This window comes from Chelonoidis abingdonii, chromosome 19 (assembly GCF_003597395.2).
Source record: "Chelonoidis abingdonii isolate Lonesome George chromosome 19, CheloAbing_2.0, whole genome shotgun sequence".
Lineage (NCBI taxonomy): Eukaryota > Metazoa > Chordata > Testudines > Testudinidae > Chelonoidis > Chelonoidis abingdonii.
In genome coordinates, this window is record NC_133787.1 from 35,369,629 (window position 1) to 35,389,903 (window position 20,275).

At 40.7% G+C, this 20,275-nt stretch overlaps 1 protein-coding gene across 1 annotated transcript in view; it reads right to left on the reverse strand.

Moving 5' to 3' along the window:
• ZDHHC7 (zDHHC palmitoyltransferase 7) overlaps nucleotides 1-17,983 on the reverse strand; it is a 37,920-nt gene extending 19,937 nt beyond the window's left edge. The window contains exons 1-3 of the mRNA XM_032793813.2: nucleotides 17,814-17,983; nucleotides 8,707-8,788; nucleotides 3,006-3,328 (exon numbers count right to left, since the gene is read on the reverse strand). Coding sequence (XP_032649704.1) covers nucleotides 3,006-3,311 — 306 coding nt within the window. The 5' untranslated portion in view covers nucleotides 3,312-3,328; nucleotides 8,707-8,788; nucleotides 17,814-17,983. The remainder of the gene's footprint in view (nucleotides 1-3,005; nucleotides 3,329-8,706; nucleotides 8,789-17,813) is intronic.
• Nucleotides 17,984-20,275: the final 2,292 nt, after the last annotated feature.

A 20,275-nucleotide genomic window follows, 5' to 3' on the forward strand; every position in this document is an offset into this window, starting at 1 on the left:
TCATTATACAGTACATTAGTCTTATTACTCAATATATGCCACACATACCCTTTTACTAAAATAACCTTATTACAGAACTTTGGAGCAACAAGCTAGAACAAGCACACCCACTTTGAGGAGTTCATTCAATTCAACCTCTAGTCCAATAGCTTTCCACCATCGCCAGCCCCCTGGCTAGAAATCTGAGGTAGCCAGAAAGATCTCATGTACCATATGGGGAGTGGGTTAACTTTTCATGTCTTTGCTTCCAAAGACTGTTGGTATGCAAATTTTAACAACAATTTTTGCAATTAAAAATTTGGCCAGTGAAGTTTCTTTTTCTTACTTAAGGAAATGCATTAGACTTTAGTATATAACATTCTCCTGATTTATCCAAACACTTTGTATTCCAAGTTGAACAAGACAAGTATCTGACGAAGTGGGTATTCACCCACGAAAGCTCATGATCCAGAATGTCTGTTAGTCTATAAGGTGCCACAGGATTCTCTGCTGCTTTTACAGATTCAGACTAACACGGCTACCCCTCTGATACTTGACATTCTCATTCAAGTTAGGCAAAATGGAACTAACACTACACTGAAGACAAAACCTAACAGATGATTTAGTTAGTTCTAGAGGGATTAAAATTTCTACTAAAAAAAACAAATATACCCTTCCACCTCTTTTCCACTAATTTCATTCATTCATAAGCAAAACTATCCAAATGTACTTGATCTCATGTCTTTGCCATTTTGCTGAATTAACAAGTAATCACAAATAAAGACAATGATACTTGATTCCAGTTGCCAACATTGGCGAGATTATGCCTTTTATAATCTCAAACTGTGGCCAGTTTACTTCTGATGAAATTCTCATAGTTACAAGATAATAAAATCTATTTGCCTTCAAATGTAATATTATACTTCTTATGAATTCTGAGAGACACTTTAATTTTCCTTTATTCTTATTTAACAGTCAATAGTTTCTACTACAAAGCCTTTTTTTTTTTTTTTTTGGTAATATGGGAATTACATTAAGTGAAACAGGTTAAGACATACTTTGTCTATAAACAATATCTTGGGGCCCGAGGTCTTAAGCTCTGATTATTAAAAATACCTAACACACCCATAAACACACTAACTGGTTCTTCAAGAAGGCCTTGTTTAATCCACTGGCTTCAAGAAAGAATCTTTCATCACTGGGTGGGGCTCAGAACTACTCAGGCACTAGCACCTTTACTGAATTGTCAAAATCACTTCTTGGAGCACCATAAGTGTCTCCTCCCAACCCCCGCCCCCCAATAAATACTTTTTTTTTTTTTTTTTGCATATGAACTCTAAAAAAGCCAATCCAATCAGTTTATAGTTTACAATACCAATTCAAAATTTAGTTTTATGTAGACTAGGCTTGCTCACTAACAGAACATTGGAAATTAAGTGTGTTTTAAAACTGAGCTGTGAATACTTGCTATAATGAACGATAAAAAGCTGCAAAGACCTGAACTGGTGAGGAGCATTATAATCTCAGCTTAAACACTTCAAAAGTCCACTCATTCACCATGCTCCAGTAGTTAAGCGGTGAGATTTCCCACGACACTGCAAATCCCACAGGCTTCAATATAGAGCTGAGACACCACCAAATTCACTGTTTAGATGTCAGTATCAAGACTTTTATAGCAAGATGCTCAATACTATTTCTAAGGATGACATTTTATACTAAACCTATCTTGCCACCAGTTCCACCATACAAGAGTTAACCCAGAAATTGAAGAATATAATTTTAGACAACTAGTTATAAGCACAACTGCTATTGAACTGGAAATAGGTACATTGTTACAGCAATAGTTGAAAATACATCATTTAGGCTGCCATAAAGCTATTACTACGCACGTTGACAGAAATGTATTCTAAAATGTATTCGCATATGTTAATACAAATTTCGTGTGGCAGTAAAACTGTGGCAATTTGTAATTTTTACCTTGCAGAACCATTTTCGGTAGCAAGGAACAGACTTATTTACCAGTAAATGCCACTTAACAACATCAAAAACCATTTTAAGATTGTGAAGCTGTAATTGCTTAATCTAGTTTTCATAGCAAGATTTCCAAAGTAATTTTAGATTTCTGTATGTACTCTGTATACAAACTATATATTTTAAAGTTGTAAGTAGTCATGAAAGCTTTTAGTTTAACTGAATTATACTTTTTACAGGAAGCGATAGCTAATTTTTCCAAATGTTTATTTCCTATTAAAAAAAAAGGTAAAGCTATATTGAGTCTTATTAGAACATTAATAATTTAAATATTTCTGCTAATCTCATTAACTTATTCAATAACGTAAAAATATTCATAACATTTTAACCTTAGATTTATTGAGAGAAAAATATCCATAATGTCAAGTGAGCCCTGGTCCTAAGTCTACTCTCTACATTGATCAACTTACTCCACATTTTAACTGTCAGGTCAACAAACTCTGGTAAATGTTACTGCATATCAGTTTATATCAACAAGTCTTAAGGATGAGTGAGATTTTCAAGAGTGCCACAGATATTTTTGAAAACCTTAACTTCTGCTATTCGTTAAAAGCAGAAGATTTTCTTATCACATCACCTGGAATCAAACAACTTTTATAAAGTTACCTAGATTTGATAATATAACTAGGAAACAAACAGTTACAGAACAAAACAGGCATTTTAATCATTTTCTATAATGGACCTGAATAGTAAATAACAAGTGACCCTACATTGCCCATGTGCCTCCCTTTCCCTTACAGTTTTCAATGGTTTCTGCTTTGTTTTTCACTCAGCTCAAGACTTGTTTAGGATACCATAAAAGAACCAAGGGCTGGAGATTGAGACCAACCTCTGCTTCAATCAGTTTCAAGATCTGCAACCAAAAGAATTATCCTAGCAGCAGGAGATAGACCCTACCTATCTACAAAAGAGAACTCAGAGTTGCTTACTTTATTCTCTGCAACTGACTAAACATGAGAGAATGACCCAATTTCAAGAGATAATCATATACTTACAGGATCAGTTAGCATAGTTCTCAGATGAGAGGACAGAGCTAGCACTGCCAAACAGTTAAAAAGAACACCATTGATCACAGAGTACCAAAAGTCTTTGGAAGGCAGCAACATGACAAATGTCACTACAAAGTCTGCATAGACAACCAGAAACCACGTCATCACAGCACAGACCATGCCACAGCCATCACGGATGAACCAAACCCTGTCTGCCATATCAGCTTCCGATGAAGAAGAATCATAGCTGTCATTTTCAGCAAGGAGGGGATGGTGCTCAATGTCCCGGAATCTGTGCCCTGATGACTGCATGGTTTTCTGGATTTGCCCTGAAGAAAGATGGAGAGATTGTGTTTATACACAAATAAGCCATGAAAAATAGATGTCAACTTTTATTTTTATGACACAATAAGCAAAACAAGCAATTAAGAATTCACATTCTATGATTGTTTCAAGCTGGAATGTTTCTGTAAATAATTGACGACACTCATTTACAAGTCCTTAGCTGCAATTTTGTAAGTTGTTTATTGAAAACTTATTATTTCTAAAAATATATAGTCTAATTGTAAGAACTCTAATTTTCGCAAGTCCCATCTCTCCTCATGCACAGTCAGTATTGATGAGAGACTATATACACTTCTAGTATATGCAATCAGCTGTTTACAAAAGAATAAGGAGATTTATATAATCAATATGAGCCACTTGTGTGTGTGATACACACATTTCTAAAGAAAAAAAATTCAGGGAGGAGTCTCCTAACTTGCATGAATATCAAAAGAAGCTTTAATATTCCTTTTGGATAATCTGTCGTTGGGCTAAGATTAGTTCTACCTGTGATTTAAGATTCTGAATGCTACAAGGACGAAGAGGACAAACTGATTTTAGTACACTGGCCCAAGATGAAACCATATTATCTATCTAAAAACAAAATACACGGAAAGTTAAGGAAAATACACAGACTGGAGATTTATGTACAAATTTGTCATACTTTCTGGTGGCAAAATCTAGTTGTGTGTGTAAAATTGTGAGGCTGATTTTCTTTGAGGTATTTCCCCCCCATTTAAAAATATCAGTAATTTAAATACCAATTCCCTAATTTGACCCATTACTTTAAAAGGAGGGGAAGTATATTGACTTTAATTTCATTTTTCTGGAAATACTGCAAGTTTGAGTTGAGAAAGAATTTTTAATCCATATTTTTCAGAAGAGTTTTAAATACGAAGAGATTCCTGACACCCATCCTGTGCAAACAGTGAGAAAAGGGTTGGAGAGAGAGACTTTTTTGCTGCCTTTACTACCACAATAGAGGGTTTCAGAGTAGCAGCTGTGTTAGTCTGTATCCCCAAAAAGAACAGGAGTATTTGTGGCACCTTAGAGACTAACAAATTTATTTCAGCATGAGCTTTCGTGAGCTACAGCTCACTTCTTCGGATGCACAGAATGGACATACGAAAGCTCATGCTGAAATAAATTTGAGTACTTGTGGCACCTTAGAGACTAACAAATTTATTTCAGCATGAGCTTTCGTATGTCCATTCTATGCATCCAAAGAAGTGAGCTGTAGCTCACGAAAGCTCATACTGAAATAAATCTGTTAGTCTCTAAGGTGCCACAAGTACTCCTGTTCTTTTTACCACAATAGAGTAAAGCTTACAAGCTTACAGGAAGCATGAATTCGCCCATGTTCATATACAATGTATCCAGTGACACATTACTACTGATTAAAACCCAAAAAACTTGGAAGGGACATAAACCCTCATGCTTCAGGGTAATAAACCTGATCAACCAAGCTGATTAGAAAGAAACTTCCTCTACAAGCAGATAATTCCAAGATATCCCACTTTAGGGTTTCCTCATATCTTCCTCTGAAACATGACCAATATCTGAGATAGTATAGTACAGTGGTTCTTAAAGCCAGTCCGATGCTTGTTCAGGGAAAGCCCCTGGCAGGCAGGGTCGGTTTGTTTACCTGCTGCGTCCGCAGGTTCGGCCGATCGCAGTTCCCACTGGCCGTGGTTTGCCACTCCAGGCCAATGGGGGTGGAGGGAAGCGGCGGCCAGCACATCCCTCGGCCCGCACCGTTTCCAGCAGCCCCCATTGGCCTGGAGCAGCAAACCGCAGCCAGTGGGAGCCGCGATCGGATGAACCTGTGGACGTGGCAGGTAAACAAACCAGCCTGGCCTGCTGGGGCTTTCCCTGAACAAGCGGCAGACTGGCTTTGAGAACCACTGGTATAGTTGATTAAATAGACCATTGTTCTGACCCCAAATGGTAATTCCTATGGATATCCTTTTTACTCTGATACCAGAAACACTATGCTTGTCTGGTCAGTTTCACATTCCTTTCCCAGCAGTGACAATTGTTAACTTTCAAAAATAAGTGAAAATTCATGGTGTGAGTAGCTGTAATCAGATTCTCCTGCTCTGGAGCACAGGAAAGAAAGTTCTCCTGCAATTTTGTGTCATACTTAAAGTCATAACTGCAAACCACTTTAAGTACTTTTTTTAGTCATAACACAGAGACTACAGACTCTGCAGAAAAGGCCAATCTATTAAGCAGAGGGTAACACCTTAGAGCCCAATAGGTTTTCATTGCTTGTTCACAGGATTAAATAAAATAAGGCGCATATCTACACAATTGTGACATTCTACAACAAATCCTAATACTCACTTATATCCTGATGTCTTATGAAATGTTAGCATTAAGAATGAATAATCATTTACTATGAGCAGTCAAATAACAGGTGTATTTATTGCTTCCTTCTTGATGCGTTGAAATACACCAAGTTTCTGAAACAGGAGAGGAGACTACAGTACTGAAATTCCATGTAAGCTTAATGTTATTCCAGGGGAAATAAAATAAATTGAAGTGACCTGTAAAGACTCCTCAAACCACTTCCTGCCTCTCTCTAGTTCAGGTAAGTGATTTCGGGTCCTCTAGCTTGTGCCTTGGAGGGGCTCTTAGTTTTAAAGAGGTTAATGATTAAGTCTGTAATGGTAAATCATTTACACCGGGGGCGTGGGCTACTCCAGAATGTGAAGGACTGCAATGTTTTCTTCTAGGGACAAAACTTTAGGAATCATTGTCGACATAGGAACAGATTCAGACCTGGAGTTTGTCTACATGCACATGGCACTGGTATAACTGAAGGTGCAATGCTGCACTAACAGGTATGACTCTATGGTGTAAAAAAATTTTAGCAGCTGTATTAGTACAGGGGAGGGGATGATTTAGTCTTACACAGGATAAATGGTGTTTCCAAAAAAAAAATAATTGCTGTAGGCCATGCAGCAGTAATTCCGATCAGTTCACACAGTAAAATAGCAGGAAGGCCAAGGGCTGCTCAAGTCACACAAACAGCTATAGGCAAATAAAATTCCTGTAAGGAATTATGCTCAGCAATTTTCTAAATAGCAATTTAATCTTGCAGACAGATGTTCTCCCTGCTATTCACATTTCCTATTTTTGTCTTTCAAAACAGTACTTAGCAGCCTAGAATATTTTCACACCATGAAGCAAAAATGGATGTCAAACCAACTTTCATTTTCTCAGAGTTGTTAGCTGCATCACAGCCTTAATGGTAAATATGAGGTTTTTATACAGGCTATATTTTTGTCTTGTTGACTTGCCAAACATCGTTCTTCTCCTTGCATTAAAGTGGGGCCTCCTGCTTTTCAATTCTGACCAGTATGGCAAAGCCCCCCTTAAATACATCTGTTGTCTCCAATGACCAAAGCTACAGCAACAACCTGCTGAGTCATCATATCCGATGAAATTTGACAGGATGGTTTCTCAGGTCCAGTGTGGGCCTTCTGGAGAGAAATATCAAAAGCCTGACCATTTCAATCTGAAAAGGGATGTTTTCATACAGCTCTGTTTTGTGAAAACCTTCCACAGGTTTTGTTTTCATGCCGATGCAGAATGAAAACAAAGTAACAAAGTTCAAAAACTTGAAAGTTCTTGTAAAACAGAATTTTTTCCAGCCATCTATAGCTGGCAGTGTGGAATGGTAGAATCAAAGTTTTATCATCAAACAGGAGAAAGATTACAGTCTAAACACAAAGTTCCAAGAATAGCATGCAATCCTAGAAGTACACTCAGTCCTAAAATTGCTATTGATTCTGTACTACTAAAGGCCATATCTGAGAGAAACTTGAAAGCACTGTATTGATTGGTGACAGCTGAGCAGATGTCTCCGTATTTTTTCTGCGCTAATGGTAGCCTCCATATGACTGCTGGGATTTACAGTACTTTAGGTCGTACCTCAAAACCCTGAGTATATTTACTGCTTTGTTAATCCAAAACTATAATCTACAATGCCTATATTTACCAATTAATTTCTGAAGGACTCACACTTGGAGTAGCTGTCAGACAAAGTTACATACATTTTTCAGCATTTTTCTAGACTTTATTGCTAATTCTTAGCTATCCTAATTAAAAATGTTCCATCTACTCCCTCCCTCTGACTCTAGTGTTGGATTGCTAAATCAAAGACCCACTCCTTCCCAGGACAGACACTATTAAGATATTGTAACTATGATTTGGATTAGCTAAATTAAATTTATTCCATCAAAGTAAATGTTCTTAAATCATAGCAACAGTAAATCATGAAGCTATTGGTCAAGTAAATTCTTTTATACACAAGTCCTCTCATTTGAATGCAATATATTAAAAATGCTCCTAGTTACAAATGACCATAAAGATTGTTGCATTCCAGAAAATCTCTTGGGAAAACAAACTTTATTTCTCCTATATAATTCATGATTAAATGAACCTGGTTAGGAAAGGCGTATTTCTTTCTAGTGTTTAATATTCAGTACAATTCCAAATGACTTAACCTTCGAGTAACCAGATTAAAAACAAATGTTTTTGATTTTGTACAGTTAATACTACAGCCCCATACACGTATGCCCACTAGCATCAGTAGGTGTTTATGTCTCTGAATTGCTTCTCAGGATCAGGCTTTTAGCTCTCTTTTGTAGGTGTAATATGAAGTTTTAAATATACTACATGACTCACAAATGACATTTATGTTAATTAAGAAAACAAAAATGACTTCCCTGGAAAGCCAGAAGACTATACAAGGATTACTCAAGAAAATACACCTTTCAAGCATCTTGTAATATATTACAAGGAAGTAACATGTAATTTGCAGGGAGCAAAGCTTTCAGACTTAGGGTTGAATCTCAACATGGCACAAAGGACTGAAGGCAAAACAAACTTTATAGGACACCAACAGGATAACAACGTAATGCGTTATGTCAGGAAGTTTATCCATCAGTAACGACTTAGAGATGTGACAGCTTTTGGAACTTGTTGCGCACAAATTAAAGTAGCAAAAGTCAGTAAAACTCAAACGGCTTGTAAACGGGAATGTTGACTCAAAATGAGAAGTAATCCATAAAGATCTTTCAGCCAGAGCCAGGCTTTAGCAGCATTTAAAAAAAAAAAAAAAAAAAAAAAAAAAAAATCAAACAAATCATCATAAATAAAAATATACAAAAAAATTCCCAACCAAACGTTCACCCAGCCCATTGTACTTCAAGACAAATGAGAACTTTAGAGATTGATTCTTTTAACATTTTAACTACTTTAGCTTTAGACCCTTTCATTTTCAAGTTATTGTATTTTGTATATGTTTAACAACTGTATTAAAGACAAATGTAGCCTGAATTAAAGTTTCAGCATAATACAAAAACCCACATACCTCACAAATGTTGTGTGTGTTATTCTGACATTATGCCCTTCCTTCAGGCTTCTAAGATGCCCATGGTCATATCTGATGTAATCTGAAAAGACAATCAAAAACTGGTTAGAACTGCACTGTTGCTTCAGGGAAATAGTTTTAAGTACGCATAATCTATTACAACTGAAGGACTTTGGAAGTGTAAGTAGTATAGTATGCAAACTTATCAATTATCAAGTAATTTTAGGACTGATCAGTCATGAAATCAATATACAGAACCCTACAATGGGAACTGTGACTATCTAACCGAAGTAAACAATTAACAAAGTCTGTTCTGCTATGAAATTCTTCAGTTTTTCTAGACAGACCAGATACGCGTACTTTATTTATGATCTATTCCTCCATCATTTATCTGTCAAGTTTTATTCTTGTTTGGCGAAAATATAAGATACAGTGTTAAAGGGCCTCAGTCTCCAGAGAGTAATAGTCAATCCATTCTTGTTAGAGACCTCTCAATAAGGCATTTGGTAACAGTTGGGTAAGGCAAGTATGTTCTCTTTTTACGTTATCAAAGGGCAAGTTACTTTGTAAGTTTAGAACTATTCCCTACTCTAATGATCAATGCCCCCCCTTATGGTTAAGCTGAAAATAAAACAAATTATTCAAACCTATTTATTCAAAGCAGTCAGTTTAATAAATGCAAAAATCTATGCCAATGAAAATTTGAACAACAAAAGAGATTCTCTTCACTATGGTCATTTGCCACAGTGGTAAATATGTATCTTAATATTCAATATATGCACGATCAAAAAAACCCACCAATATTAAAATCAAAATCTCAATGGTTTCACTGCTTGATTTGAGTTTAAAAGTACATATTGCAAGACAGTTAGAAGAAAATGGACTGTATTAGGTGCTTTTTGAAGCTATGTGCTACTATTAACTAACAGAGCACTGCAGATTACAGTTTAAGATATACTAATGCACTGTATTACATTTTATAGTTAATCTATACAATAAAAACAGTGAGGAGGCACTGAGTAAAAATATCTATAGCATCCTTAACTCAGCTCTGTTGGGCGCAAGTACCAATTACCATACATATGGCTTGTAGTTAAACACCTTTAGCTTACCATGAAAGGTTATTAATTTGTCTTGTTTTAAAAAACAAGACTAATAGTAACAAGGATTATTAAATAAATTTTTGCTTTGTCCTTACGGTATGGGTTCAGACAAGAGAAATCTGAGAAGTTTAGACAAACAAAGTTTATTTCTGAACAGTTTAGTCCACAGCACCCACTTTAAGCTTCCTGACATGGGAGTTATACCATTTAATTTGAGTGCTTCAGCTTCACAAGTCTTAGTAGTAATAATATTCTACCTATTCCCCAACTTATCAAATGTCAAATTATCAAGCGGCGCAGGCCGAGGGACATGCTCGCCGCCACTTTCAGCAGCTCCCATTGGCCCGGAGCAGCAATACGCAGTAAGTGGGAGCCCTGATTGGCCAGATCTGCAGATGCAGGAGGTAAACAAAGCAGCCCAGCCCACCAGGGCTTTTCCTACCCAAGCGGTGACCCCAGTTTGAGAAACCCTGAGATACTGCATCAAGGTAGCCCTCAAGAACTTTCTTCCAATAAGAGTAGAAAGGGTTTTTTGGAAAAGGAAAGGGGATAACTAATGTCCCAACCTGTGTATGCATTATTCACAAAAGTAAAAAAAAACACACACAAAAAAACATCATTTGCAACCAACTATAGAAGGTCCCCTCACTGGTATCTTACAGCAACAGGACATAACCCTCAATAGACAAATAAGATTAAAAATACTTCAGCAATCAAAGTTTATTTTCTGTTTTAGGTTTCCTTTTATGTTACACAGTGAACAGTTTTTATTTTAAATAAAATTCATGCTGTGGTTGTGGCGCTGAAAATGAAAAACCTCTATTTCAACATTTCTACTTAATAGTTGGGGCTAACAACTCCACCAACAGATCTCTGCAGAGAAGCCAGGACATGCAGTATTAGAAAACAACAGTCACACTCTGACAGGTCAATTTCTAAAGCTTAAATGTGATTTACTTAAAGCCACCTGAGTTTTAAGACAAAATTACCTACAAAGCACAGGATTAGGGGAACAGATTTCTAGCTAACTGAAAGTAACAGATTGCCCTTGAAAGGTCAAAGTTTAAAATCCTGCAGTAATTCACACCTGAAGGAACATGACACTGCATACATGGACAGCAGATCACAACTGCCTGACATTGATAAAACTCACCTTCACAATGGTACACACGTGATCCTGATCCTCAAGCTGCCACACAAAGCTAAAGCATCATATAAAAGCTCTCTGTGCAGAGAGGGGAAGTTATTAAGACAGAATCAGTGTCTACTTTAGTAGAAGACTAAGTCATTTTTCATTATAGCTTTGTAAGATCCAGGAAAGACCCTTTGTTAAAAAAAGTCAGCTCTCGCCGGCTCTAGCTACTGTTCAGCACCTGACTCACCTATTATTTACTCCACATATCCAATATTCAAGGTCACACTGTAACAGCCTAAGCAGTAACAGAAGAACTTGGTTTTCTGCCACTGAATTTCAAAAAGGATTCTCTCTCCCCTCTCCATGTGACCCTTATATAAATGCTCATCTCTGAGATCAAGAGGTGAATTTTGGTAAGAGTATATATTTACATGGTACAATTTAGAGAACTATTCCAAAGTCCCTTATTATGCCTGTCTCTGCTTATCACCACTTTGTATTATTTCACTCTACAGAAGATTCATGCATTCGAGAAAGAAATATTGGAATTTTCCCCTTTTATCTTTAAAAAGGAAATGCTTCCTCACTCCCCAACCTTCCAAAAAGCAACATAGTTAAACATCGCTGATTAAAAAAGTGGCTCCTTCAGCTGTACCAAGACCAGTGAAAGCTTCATCACATGACTGCACATGCCTCTATATTGGTAACCCCCTATAAATGCCACTAAGACATGCCATCAGGAATTCTGAACAATTAAGCAAAATGAAGTTAGAATTATCAAAATCATATAGCATTTCTTAGGTATTTATAAATATCACCTATCAGCAACAAACCTGATAACTTTACAGTACAAAAATCTGCTTTACGTTTATGTAAATATCTGCATATTTTGTATCTAAAATGGTTCAGTAAAGTCTGTTAAAACCTTGACAGAGGACTTGTCTACATGTGCACAAGCAAAGGTGTAAATTCTGATGAATACTAGTGTGTCACACATTAACTGCCCCATGTGGACTCTGCTTGCATGCATTAAAAATTTCCTATTGCATGTTAATGTAGACTCATTTCAAAACAGTACTACATTAATATACACCAGGGAACTTTAATTGCACTAACTTGGCTATGTGGGCCCTGCTGACATGCATGACACGCTGGTGTGCATTAGAATTTACATGCCTCTTGGTGCGCACTAAGGCATCATGTAGACAAGCCCGAAGATACAGCTTCCACCGCATCCTGAACTGTACTAAACTGGCTATGGGAGGGAGGGATGTGGGATTTCTGAGTATACTGCCACCGATTCCACAAAATCCAGCCTCAAAACAAATAGTAAAAGCAACTCAGAAGTTATGACAGATGGAAGTTAAGGTAGCTCCTAGTCTGCTTTCACATATACCAAAAATTCAGGTAGGCACTGGCCTGGACAAAACAGAGGAAATGCAAAGGTGCCACAGAGTATGCAGGGATAGCTTAAGAATCAGGAAGTCCTGACAGCTTTCTTGCCCCACACAGTTAAAAAAAGTCAGTTTCTCTTCCTCTTACCCAACAAGAGGAAAATTCATTGTGTGCTTCTATTGCTACACATACAGGTGAAATATGGAGTCCCAAGCTGTTTTTCACAGGTCAGCAGATGCCGTGGTAAATTTAAGATGCGATTTTAAATCTATGAACATCTCATCTCCTACCTTTCCCTCCTCTCATTCTGTATCCAAAGCCCTGCTCAAGTATCTGTCAACTTCCTTCTCCTTAATATCATCCAGCCTAACCATTTCCTGAAGCACTGATTACTGCAACCACTTCCTTATCTGGCCTCTCACAACTTTTTCCTGTCTGTCCAAATGCCACTTATAGACATCTTTCATTTCCCTGCGCTCTGATCACATCATCCATTCCCCCACATGCCACTTCTTTATACTCTTCCCACAGCACAGAGCCCTATAAAAATCTAACATTCGTTTCTCTCTCTGCATCTGTCTCCCTACTCCACTTTTTCTCCCAATGCTCTCTTAGGCCCAAATTCACAAAAGTATTTAGGTTCCTAACTTCCACTGATTTAATTAGATGTTAGGAGCCTAAATACCTTTGTAGATCAGGGCCTAGATCCATTTGGCTTACCCAGTCTCCTTTCCCACCTCCCTGCGCGATACCTTCTTTTATGCTGTTCCCTATGTCTGGTCTAGTACTCCTCTCCTCTTATTCCCACCTTATACCACTTCAGGCAATCTCTCCTTCCTCCTTATAAATATTCTCTTCACTAAGCTGTTTTCCTGGTATACTGAATTTGCCTTGTCTTATTAGACTAATTTATATGGAGCAGGAAATGCATCATCATGTACATAAAGTACTAAACAAATTATTGTTAAAAAACTTATCAGATCAGCACAGAAGGGCACAAAACCCCTCAGCTCCTACTGAAGTCAATGAGGGAGGTCAGGACATCACAGGATTAGGCCTTTAACTTTTTATTTTGTTTTGTTTTTTAAAAACCTTGAAGATGTTTCCACCACTTCACAAGAAAGAGTAAAATGTGACTGTGTTGTAGTTATCAGGACAATAGAGAAAAGAACATAATGTATTACTAATGAAAATATTTTATATTTAGAAATGACAAAAATCTGCTGACAGCAGTATTCTTCTAACCACTACGTTCTTTCTCATGCTTCTCACTCTAAAACAGTCCCTCCTTATAAAGAATACAAAACAATACAATTCACTTCCAAGGGGCTATCTGGAATTTTTTCTATTAAAACTTTTTTTTTTTTTTTAAAGATTACCATTAGATGGTCACAAGATTGCCACCCCTCATTATATAAACTACAGCTCTGAAATACCCTGCATAAAAACAAGTATTGAGAATGCATCTCTATAAAGATACATTCAGATACATTAATTTATTAGCATGATAAAAATATTGTTTCACTAAGTGCATCTACTCCCACACCTTTTCAGAATTTAGATTTGCCATTGTTAAATCCTCAAACAGGCATTAACCAGAAGATCTGACCTACTCACTGCCTGTGCTCAAAGTCAACACAGGATTTGGGTTGTCAAACTCCTGAAGTTCCACAGCAGTCTAGGTTTAAGATACAGGGGCCAATTCTCCACTACCTTGCACCTTTTATAGCAATTTTACACCTGTGTAAAGTAAGCAGAAAGTGGGTGTAATATGCTACCTTTCTGATTTGGTAGCACTTTACACAGGTAAAAGTAATAGCCAAGGTGTAAGGCAGTTGAGAAACAGGCCCAGAATTGGTAACCCACTGAAATGAATAAGCAGTTCACATTTCTAGCAAAATTTCAGTCCACTCTTCCACAGCTGGAGTTGGAAAACCAAAGCAAAAAACTTCCTCCATAGGACCTCACACCCCGTCTAGACTCCGCGCCGTACCGGCGCTTTAAAATCGATTGCTCGGGGATCGATATATCGTGTCTGATCTGGACGGGATATATCGATCCCAGAGCGCACTTAGATCGATTCCGGAACTCCACCAAAACAAACGGAGTTCTGGAATTGACATGGCGAGCCGCGCACATCGATCCCGCGCGGTGAAGACGGGTAAGTAAATCGGTTTTAGATATTCGATTTCAGCTACGCTATTTTCGTAGCTGAAATTGCGTATCTAAAATCGATTTTCGAGCGTAGTGCAGACGTGGCCTCAGTCACAGCAAGGATTAGGCGAAAGGGGTAGCAGATTCACCTCTGCATAGATCCACTAACCACTAAATGGTAGAGGTTCAAGTAGTTGGGTTACATTAAGGAGGACAGAGCAGCCAGACAGAGGAGTTTACCCCAGAAGAACACAGCATAGACTACATCTGGGCTGTGCACTGGTGGTAGAATTTGGGCTTTAGATGATTCAGATCTCTATTTTTTCAGATTCAGGCAGACCTGACTTCCTCTGTTCACATTCCAGAGGGCTAGAAAGCTACTGCCTTTTTAAAAAGATCAAGTTCTGCAGCAATGGCCAGGAAAAATTTCCCACTTGCTACTAATAAGTTGATGTATCAAGATCCTACATTACAAGTTTTAATATATCTGCTCTTTTATTTCCAAGTTTATCAATTTAAGCTAAATCCTTACCATATTTACTGACTGTACTTTGCCAAACTACACCAGCAACACATTTTTCTGTCAATTAATGTGCCACAGAAGTGATCTTTCCTTTCAGAACTCAACAAGTCAACACAGATTAAAGCTGAAGTATTTTCACAAGCCTGTCAAGTTATTCCATTTTCAGTATTAATCTAAAACAGTGTGACAAGTATTATTATTATTATTTTAAAACATCAACCATTTTGTCTTCTGAGCAGGCCACACATGCAAAATCTGCTAGTTCTTTTCCATGCTTCACCAGCACCTCAGTTTCTAAATTGCTGTGTTAGACTATTAATTTATTCCCCTTGGGAGTAACCCAGTTAATGCCATCACAAAACACAGGTAAGGACTATTTGATTCAGATACGCACAGCACAAAGAATTTGAAGTCAAAGTGAGCAAGTTATAGAGACAGAATTGTAAGATGATTTGACCTGCACTTCTTCAATACAAAAGGTTGTCAGCTTCTGAACTTTAGTCTAAACGGATTTTACAGCAGTTTTATCTAGTCATGACTCACTAGGTCCCAGTGTTTTTCTACAACTGACAAATTAAGTACAGCATCTCCTGACTGAGCCAATACTTCAGAAGATCTTCTAAGCCTGTTATAAATGCACATAAGTAATCCCATTGAAGTCAACGGGACTACTTATGTGCTTGAAGCATGTGCGTAAACATTTGCAGGATCAGGGCATATGTTTACACATTTGTATCTTCAGCAAATCACAGAAGAGTAATGAAGTCACGACTTGGGGTCTAGATACCATAGTACCATGTATCGTACCCCAGTGTTATCCTACCCCAGGGGTTATCCAACTTCATAGTGTAGCTCACATTATGATCTTATTGTGGATACCTCATTTCCACTTGGGTTAGGTCTTTATTTGCATGCTCTTAATTTAATCTCTTCTTTTTGTGTTCTGCTCCTCCCAGGCAGAAACAAAAAGGCACCTCCATTTAAGAAGCTAGATCTCTGTGGATCACCAATAAGCACTGCCCAGACAAGTTTGAGAAACTGTGGACTAGAACGTGTGGTGCACCAACAACTTCTTCGCCTACTTCAGCACTAGTGCATTGCTTAAGAGAGGTTTCAGATCTCTATTACTTACACCGTAGTAAACTGAGAGGAAGTAAGTTGCCATGTTTATTAACTGTGCTGCTAGCACTGTTTACTTCAAATCCTTTTATTTTTCAATTTAGACTGCAGCATAAGCATGAGATTAAAAGTCTCAGAAACTAATTTCTTATTCAATGGCTGCAGAAGCTGAGAATATAATTGATTTTATCCAGCAGACTCAACCAGCCAAAGAGAGCAGCAAATCCCAGCTCTCTCTCTCACACACACACATACACACACAGTTCATTGTAGTCACCCATAATGGGATGTTGGGAATGGATTTGGGGGTGGAAAGAAAAGTTGATTATGTCTGATGTGTTATTGATTAAACTCAGCTCCCTCTCAGTCTGACCTGAATGAATGAGATACAGACACTGCCCTGGCCTGGGGCATGGGGAGGGAGAGGGCCCAATGCCAAGGCACATCCCAGCCTCCCCCCACAACAAGGGTAGAAATAGGAGAGCCCTGGCCAGTGACCAGGGAAGAGGACTCCAGAAGAGAAGAAACTTTTGTGGAGGCAAGCTAGGAACCCCGCACAATGGAGACCAAAAGCAAATGGGGAAAGGAAAGAGCAAGGAGAGATCGGGGAGTGGCAGAGTGGGGAAGCGGGAACAGAAGGCAAGATCCAGGGGGAGAAACAGAGAGCACAACAAGGCAGGGGCAGATAAGTGGGGATGGGATTGGGGCAGAACAAGGCAGGGGCAGAGCACAACAGGGAGGGCTGGGGGAGGAGGGGGCAAGGAGAGGAGCTGGGGAGCAGAGCACAGCAGGGAGGGGCTGGGGAAGAGGGGGCAAGGGGAGGAGTTGGGGGAGCACAGCACAGCAGGGAGGAGCTGGGAGAGGATGGGGCAGAGGGAAGGGCTGGGGGAGTAGAGCACAGCAGGGAAAGGACAAAAGAAAGGGTTGGGGCAGAAAAGCAAGGAGTTGCTGCGAAAGCAGAACATAACAGGCAGGGGACAAGGGGAGGGCCTGGGGAAGCAGAGCAAGGGAGGCAGAGCACAACAGGGAGGGGACAAAGAGAAGGGTTGGGGGAGGGGGACAGCACAGCAGGGATGCAACAAGGGGAGGGGCTGGGGAAGGGTGATAAGGGGGGCAGAGCACAGGAGGGAGGAGACAACGGGAGGGGCCGGGAGAGCAGAGCAAAGGGGGAGCAGAGCACAGCAGGGAGGGGACAATGGGAGGGGTTGGGGGAGCAGACCATGGGGGGTAGAACACACTAGTGAGGGGCTGGGGGAAGGGGGACAAGGGAGGGCAGAGCCCAGCAGGGAGAGGACAAGGAGCTGGGAGAGGAGGGAACAAGGGCGGGGGTTGCTGAGCCCAGCAGGGAGGGGACAAGAGGAGGAGCTGGGAGAGGGTGGACGGGGGGCCAGACCCGCAGGGAGGGGGACAAGGGGGGGCCAGACCCAGCAGGGAGGGGGAACAAGAAGGGGAGCGGGGGAGGGGGGGCAAGGGGGGCGGCAGAGCGAGCGGGAGCGCAGGGGGCTTGGCAGAGGGAGCGGACAAGGCCAGGCCACGACGGGCGAGGAGAGGGCAGGGCGAGCTATCAGCCACAGGGCGGGGCAGGGAAGGGACTCTAGGGAGGTCAGGCAACGGAAGCCGTGAGAGTCCGCGGGGGAGACCCCGGGGCGCGGAACGCGCCCCTGTCTCCCGCACTTACCCGCAGCCGGGTCCTCAGCGGCTCAGAGAGCAGCGCGGAGCCCGGCCCCCCTGTCCTGCTGGCGCGGCGCGGCACGCGCCAGGGCCGAGCCCATCCCGGCGGGCGCCCCTGGCTCTGCGGGCAGCGACAGCGCGGAGCTGAGCAACAGGACCAGCGAATCCCGGAAACGCGGAGAGAGGGCGGCGCCACCGCGCGCCGGAAGCGAGATCCCCCGCATTGCGCCTGCGCCTCGGCCGCGCGACGCTCACGGGAAGACGCATGCGTAATACGGCGGGTTTCCAGTCGCGTTTCGGAAGTGCGAGTGCGCCCCCTGGCGGGCTGGAATGCGGCGTGTGTACGTCGCCTGCGGCTGCGAGGCAAGAGTTAGGCATTGCGCATGCGCCTCAGCTGCCCAGGGTAAGCAGCTGATTCTAGGTACCAATGCCTGAGCTGCTATAGCTTATGAAGAGGTCTGGGCTGTGCCCTACCCCAGTGCATCCCCACTGCTCCACTGCACTCACGGTATAAGCGGCCTGGGGTAGCAGCTGTGCTAGATACCCCGCTCCTGTAACCCCTGCCAATGTTACTGCCATCTCTCTTCACCCCTAAAAGTAACAGAGTATTATCAATCTAAATGGCAATGGACATATTTCAGTTCCAGCCAAATCATTCCCCTGTTGAAGGTAATTGTTGAGACTATCCCAACTAAGAGATTATTACTTTATCAGCTATTTTTCCTCTTCCATCACAGCATTACAATGAAACATTCCAATACAATACAAGGTGATACAGCTTGTTACATGAAATGGTCAAATGATAAATTTAAGTGGAATCAACATTATTTCTCAGGATTAACATCAATGCTTATGTGTGATCTTTTAGAGAGAAAGAGGCTGTTTAAATTAGGACTGATTTACTATTGAGGTACCAATCTATACACTCAAATACATTCTGTGGGTTCTAGCCACAAGCATCTGCTCTCCCACTCATCAACACTACAAGGCAACTGCTGGAGTTAAAATCAAGCCTAAAATGCTGAGATAGATGAGTCCCTCTACTAATACAGAACGGAAAACAGAACCCATCCAAACCGGTTGATATTTATGCAGGATGGTTGTCAGAACCGCTTTTGTTTCATTCAGCTTCAGGAAGCTCGTACAGGGTTGAGAAGATGAGCTGGTGGTCTTAATGTTGCTGATGTTTAGCATCACCTAACATGCTAGCTGGTTAGAGTTACTTGCTTGTAGCTGTCAAATCTTAGATATTGCCTGTTGCTGGACTCCTATTCCTCAGTGGCCAGTGGGAACTGTGTAGGAAGCACAGACTGATTTGTCAGGCATGGCGGCATTGCATAACCAGAGGACAGCAACTGATAGTTGCAGCAGCAGCTAGTGCAGGGGAAAAAGGCAAGCCGACAGTAAGGCTTCTTCCTTTCCTTCAGCTTTTTGAGGATAGTGTATTGACTAGCTCTTCCTTCTGGAACTTCTCTCCAGAGCTTCTAGGCAAATCAGAACCTGTCACTCCACTTCTGAGGTTGCTGGTGTGACAGATGAGGAGATGCTCTGTAACAATCCAACAATGTGGAGATGTGATAATTTTATGAAAACACTGTATGTGACCTGACCAGTGAGGTGAAGTTGTTGCATATCAGCATATTGACCTAGCTTTATAGGGGGCTATGGGCAAAACAAGCAGTAAAATAACATAATAGCTATTCAAAAGCAACTTCCCAGCTAATACCGGGGAAGCAGTTACAGGACAATGGCATCCTTCCATGCTCCAGGCCAAAGTGACACAGCTGTTCTGCCAGTGCTGGGAACTAAGATGAAAGACTATAAACAGTTTAAAAAAAAAAAACACGTGTGGGTGGGGTATCGATTGTCAAGAACTGTCCAAGGAGACTTCCTGATATAGCCAGAGGCTCTGGAGAGGGAGTCTGAAAAAGCTGGGCTTTCCCAGATCTAGGGAATGGTAAGGCTTAAGGAAAAGCAGGCGTGAATAGAGACTGGCTTATTTTTTAAGATCTGTTTTTTCTTAAATGCTTTTGTTCCAAAATAAATAAAACATTGCTTTAAGAAGACTGCTTGGTTCCTGAATACCAACATCATTGCTGTCATGGTACAAATCTCCACTCTGAACCCCAGCGTCCAAGAGATGGGGTACCAGCATGAATTTCTCTAAGCTTAACTACCAGCTTAGAACCTGTAGCGCTGCCACCAACCAGGAATTCCGGTGCCTGGTACACTCTGGTCCCCCCAAAACTTTGCCTGGGGAACCCCAAGACCCAGACCCTCCAGATCTTAACACAGAGAAAGTAAACCCTTTCCCCTACCATTGCCTCTCCCAGGCTTCCCCTCCCTGGGTTCCCCTGGAAGATCACTGTGATTCAAACTCCTTGAATCACAAAACAGAGAGGACAATTCACCTTCCTCCCTCCTTCTCTTTCCCCCTCCCAGACTCTTCCTGAGAGAGAAAGTAATCCT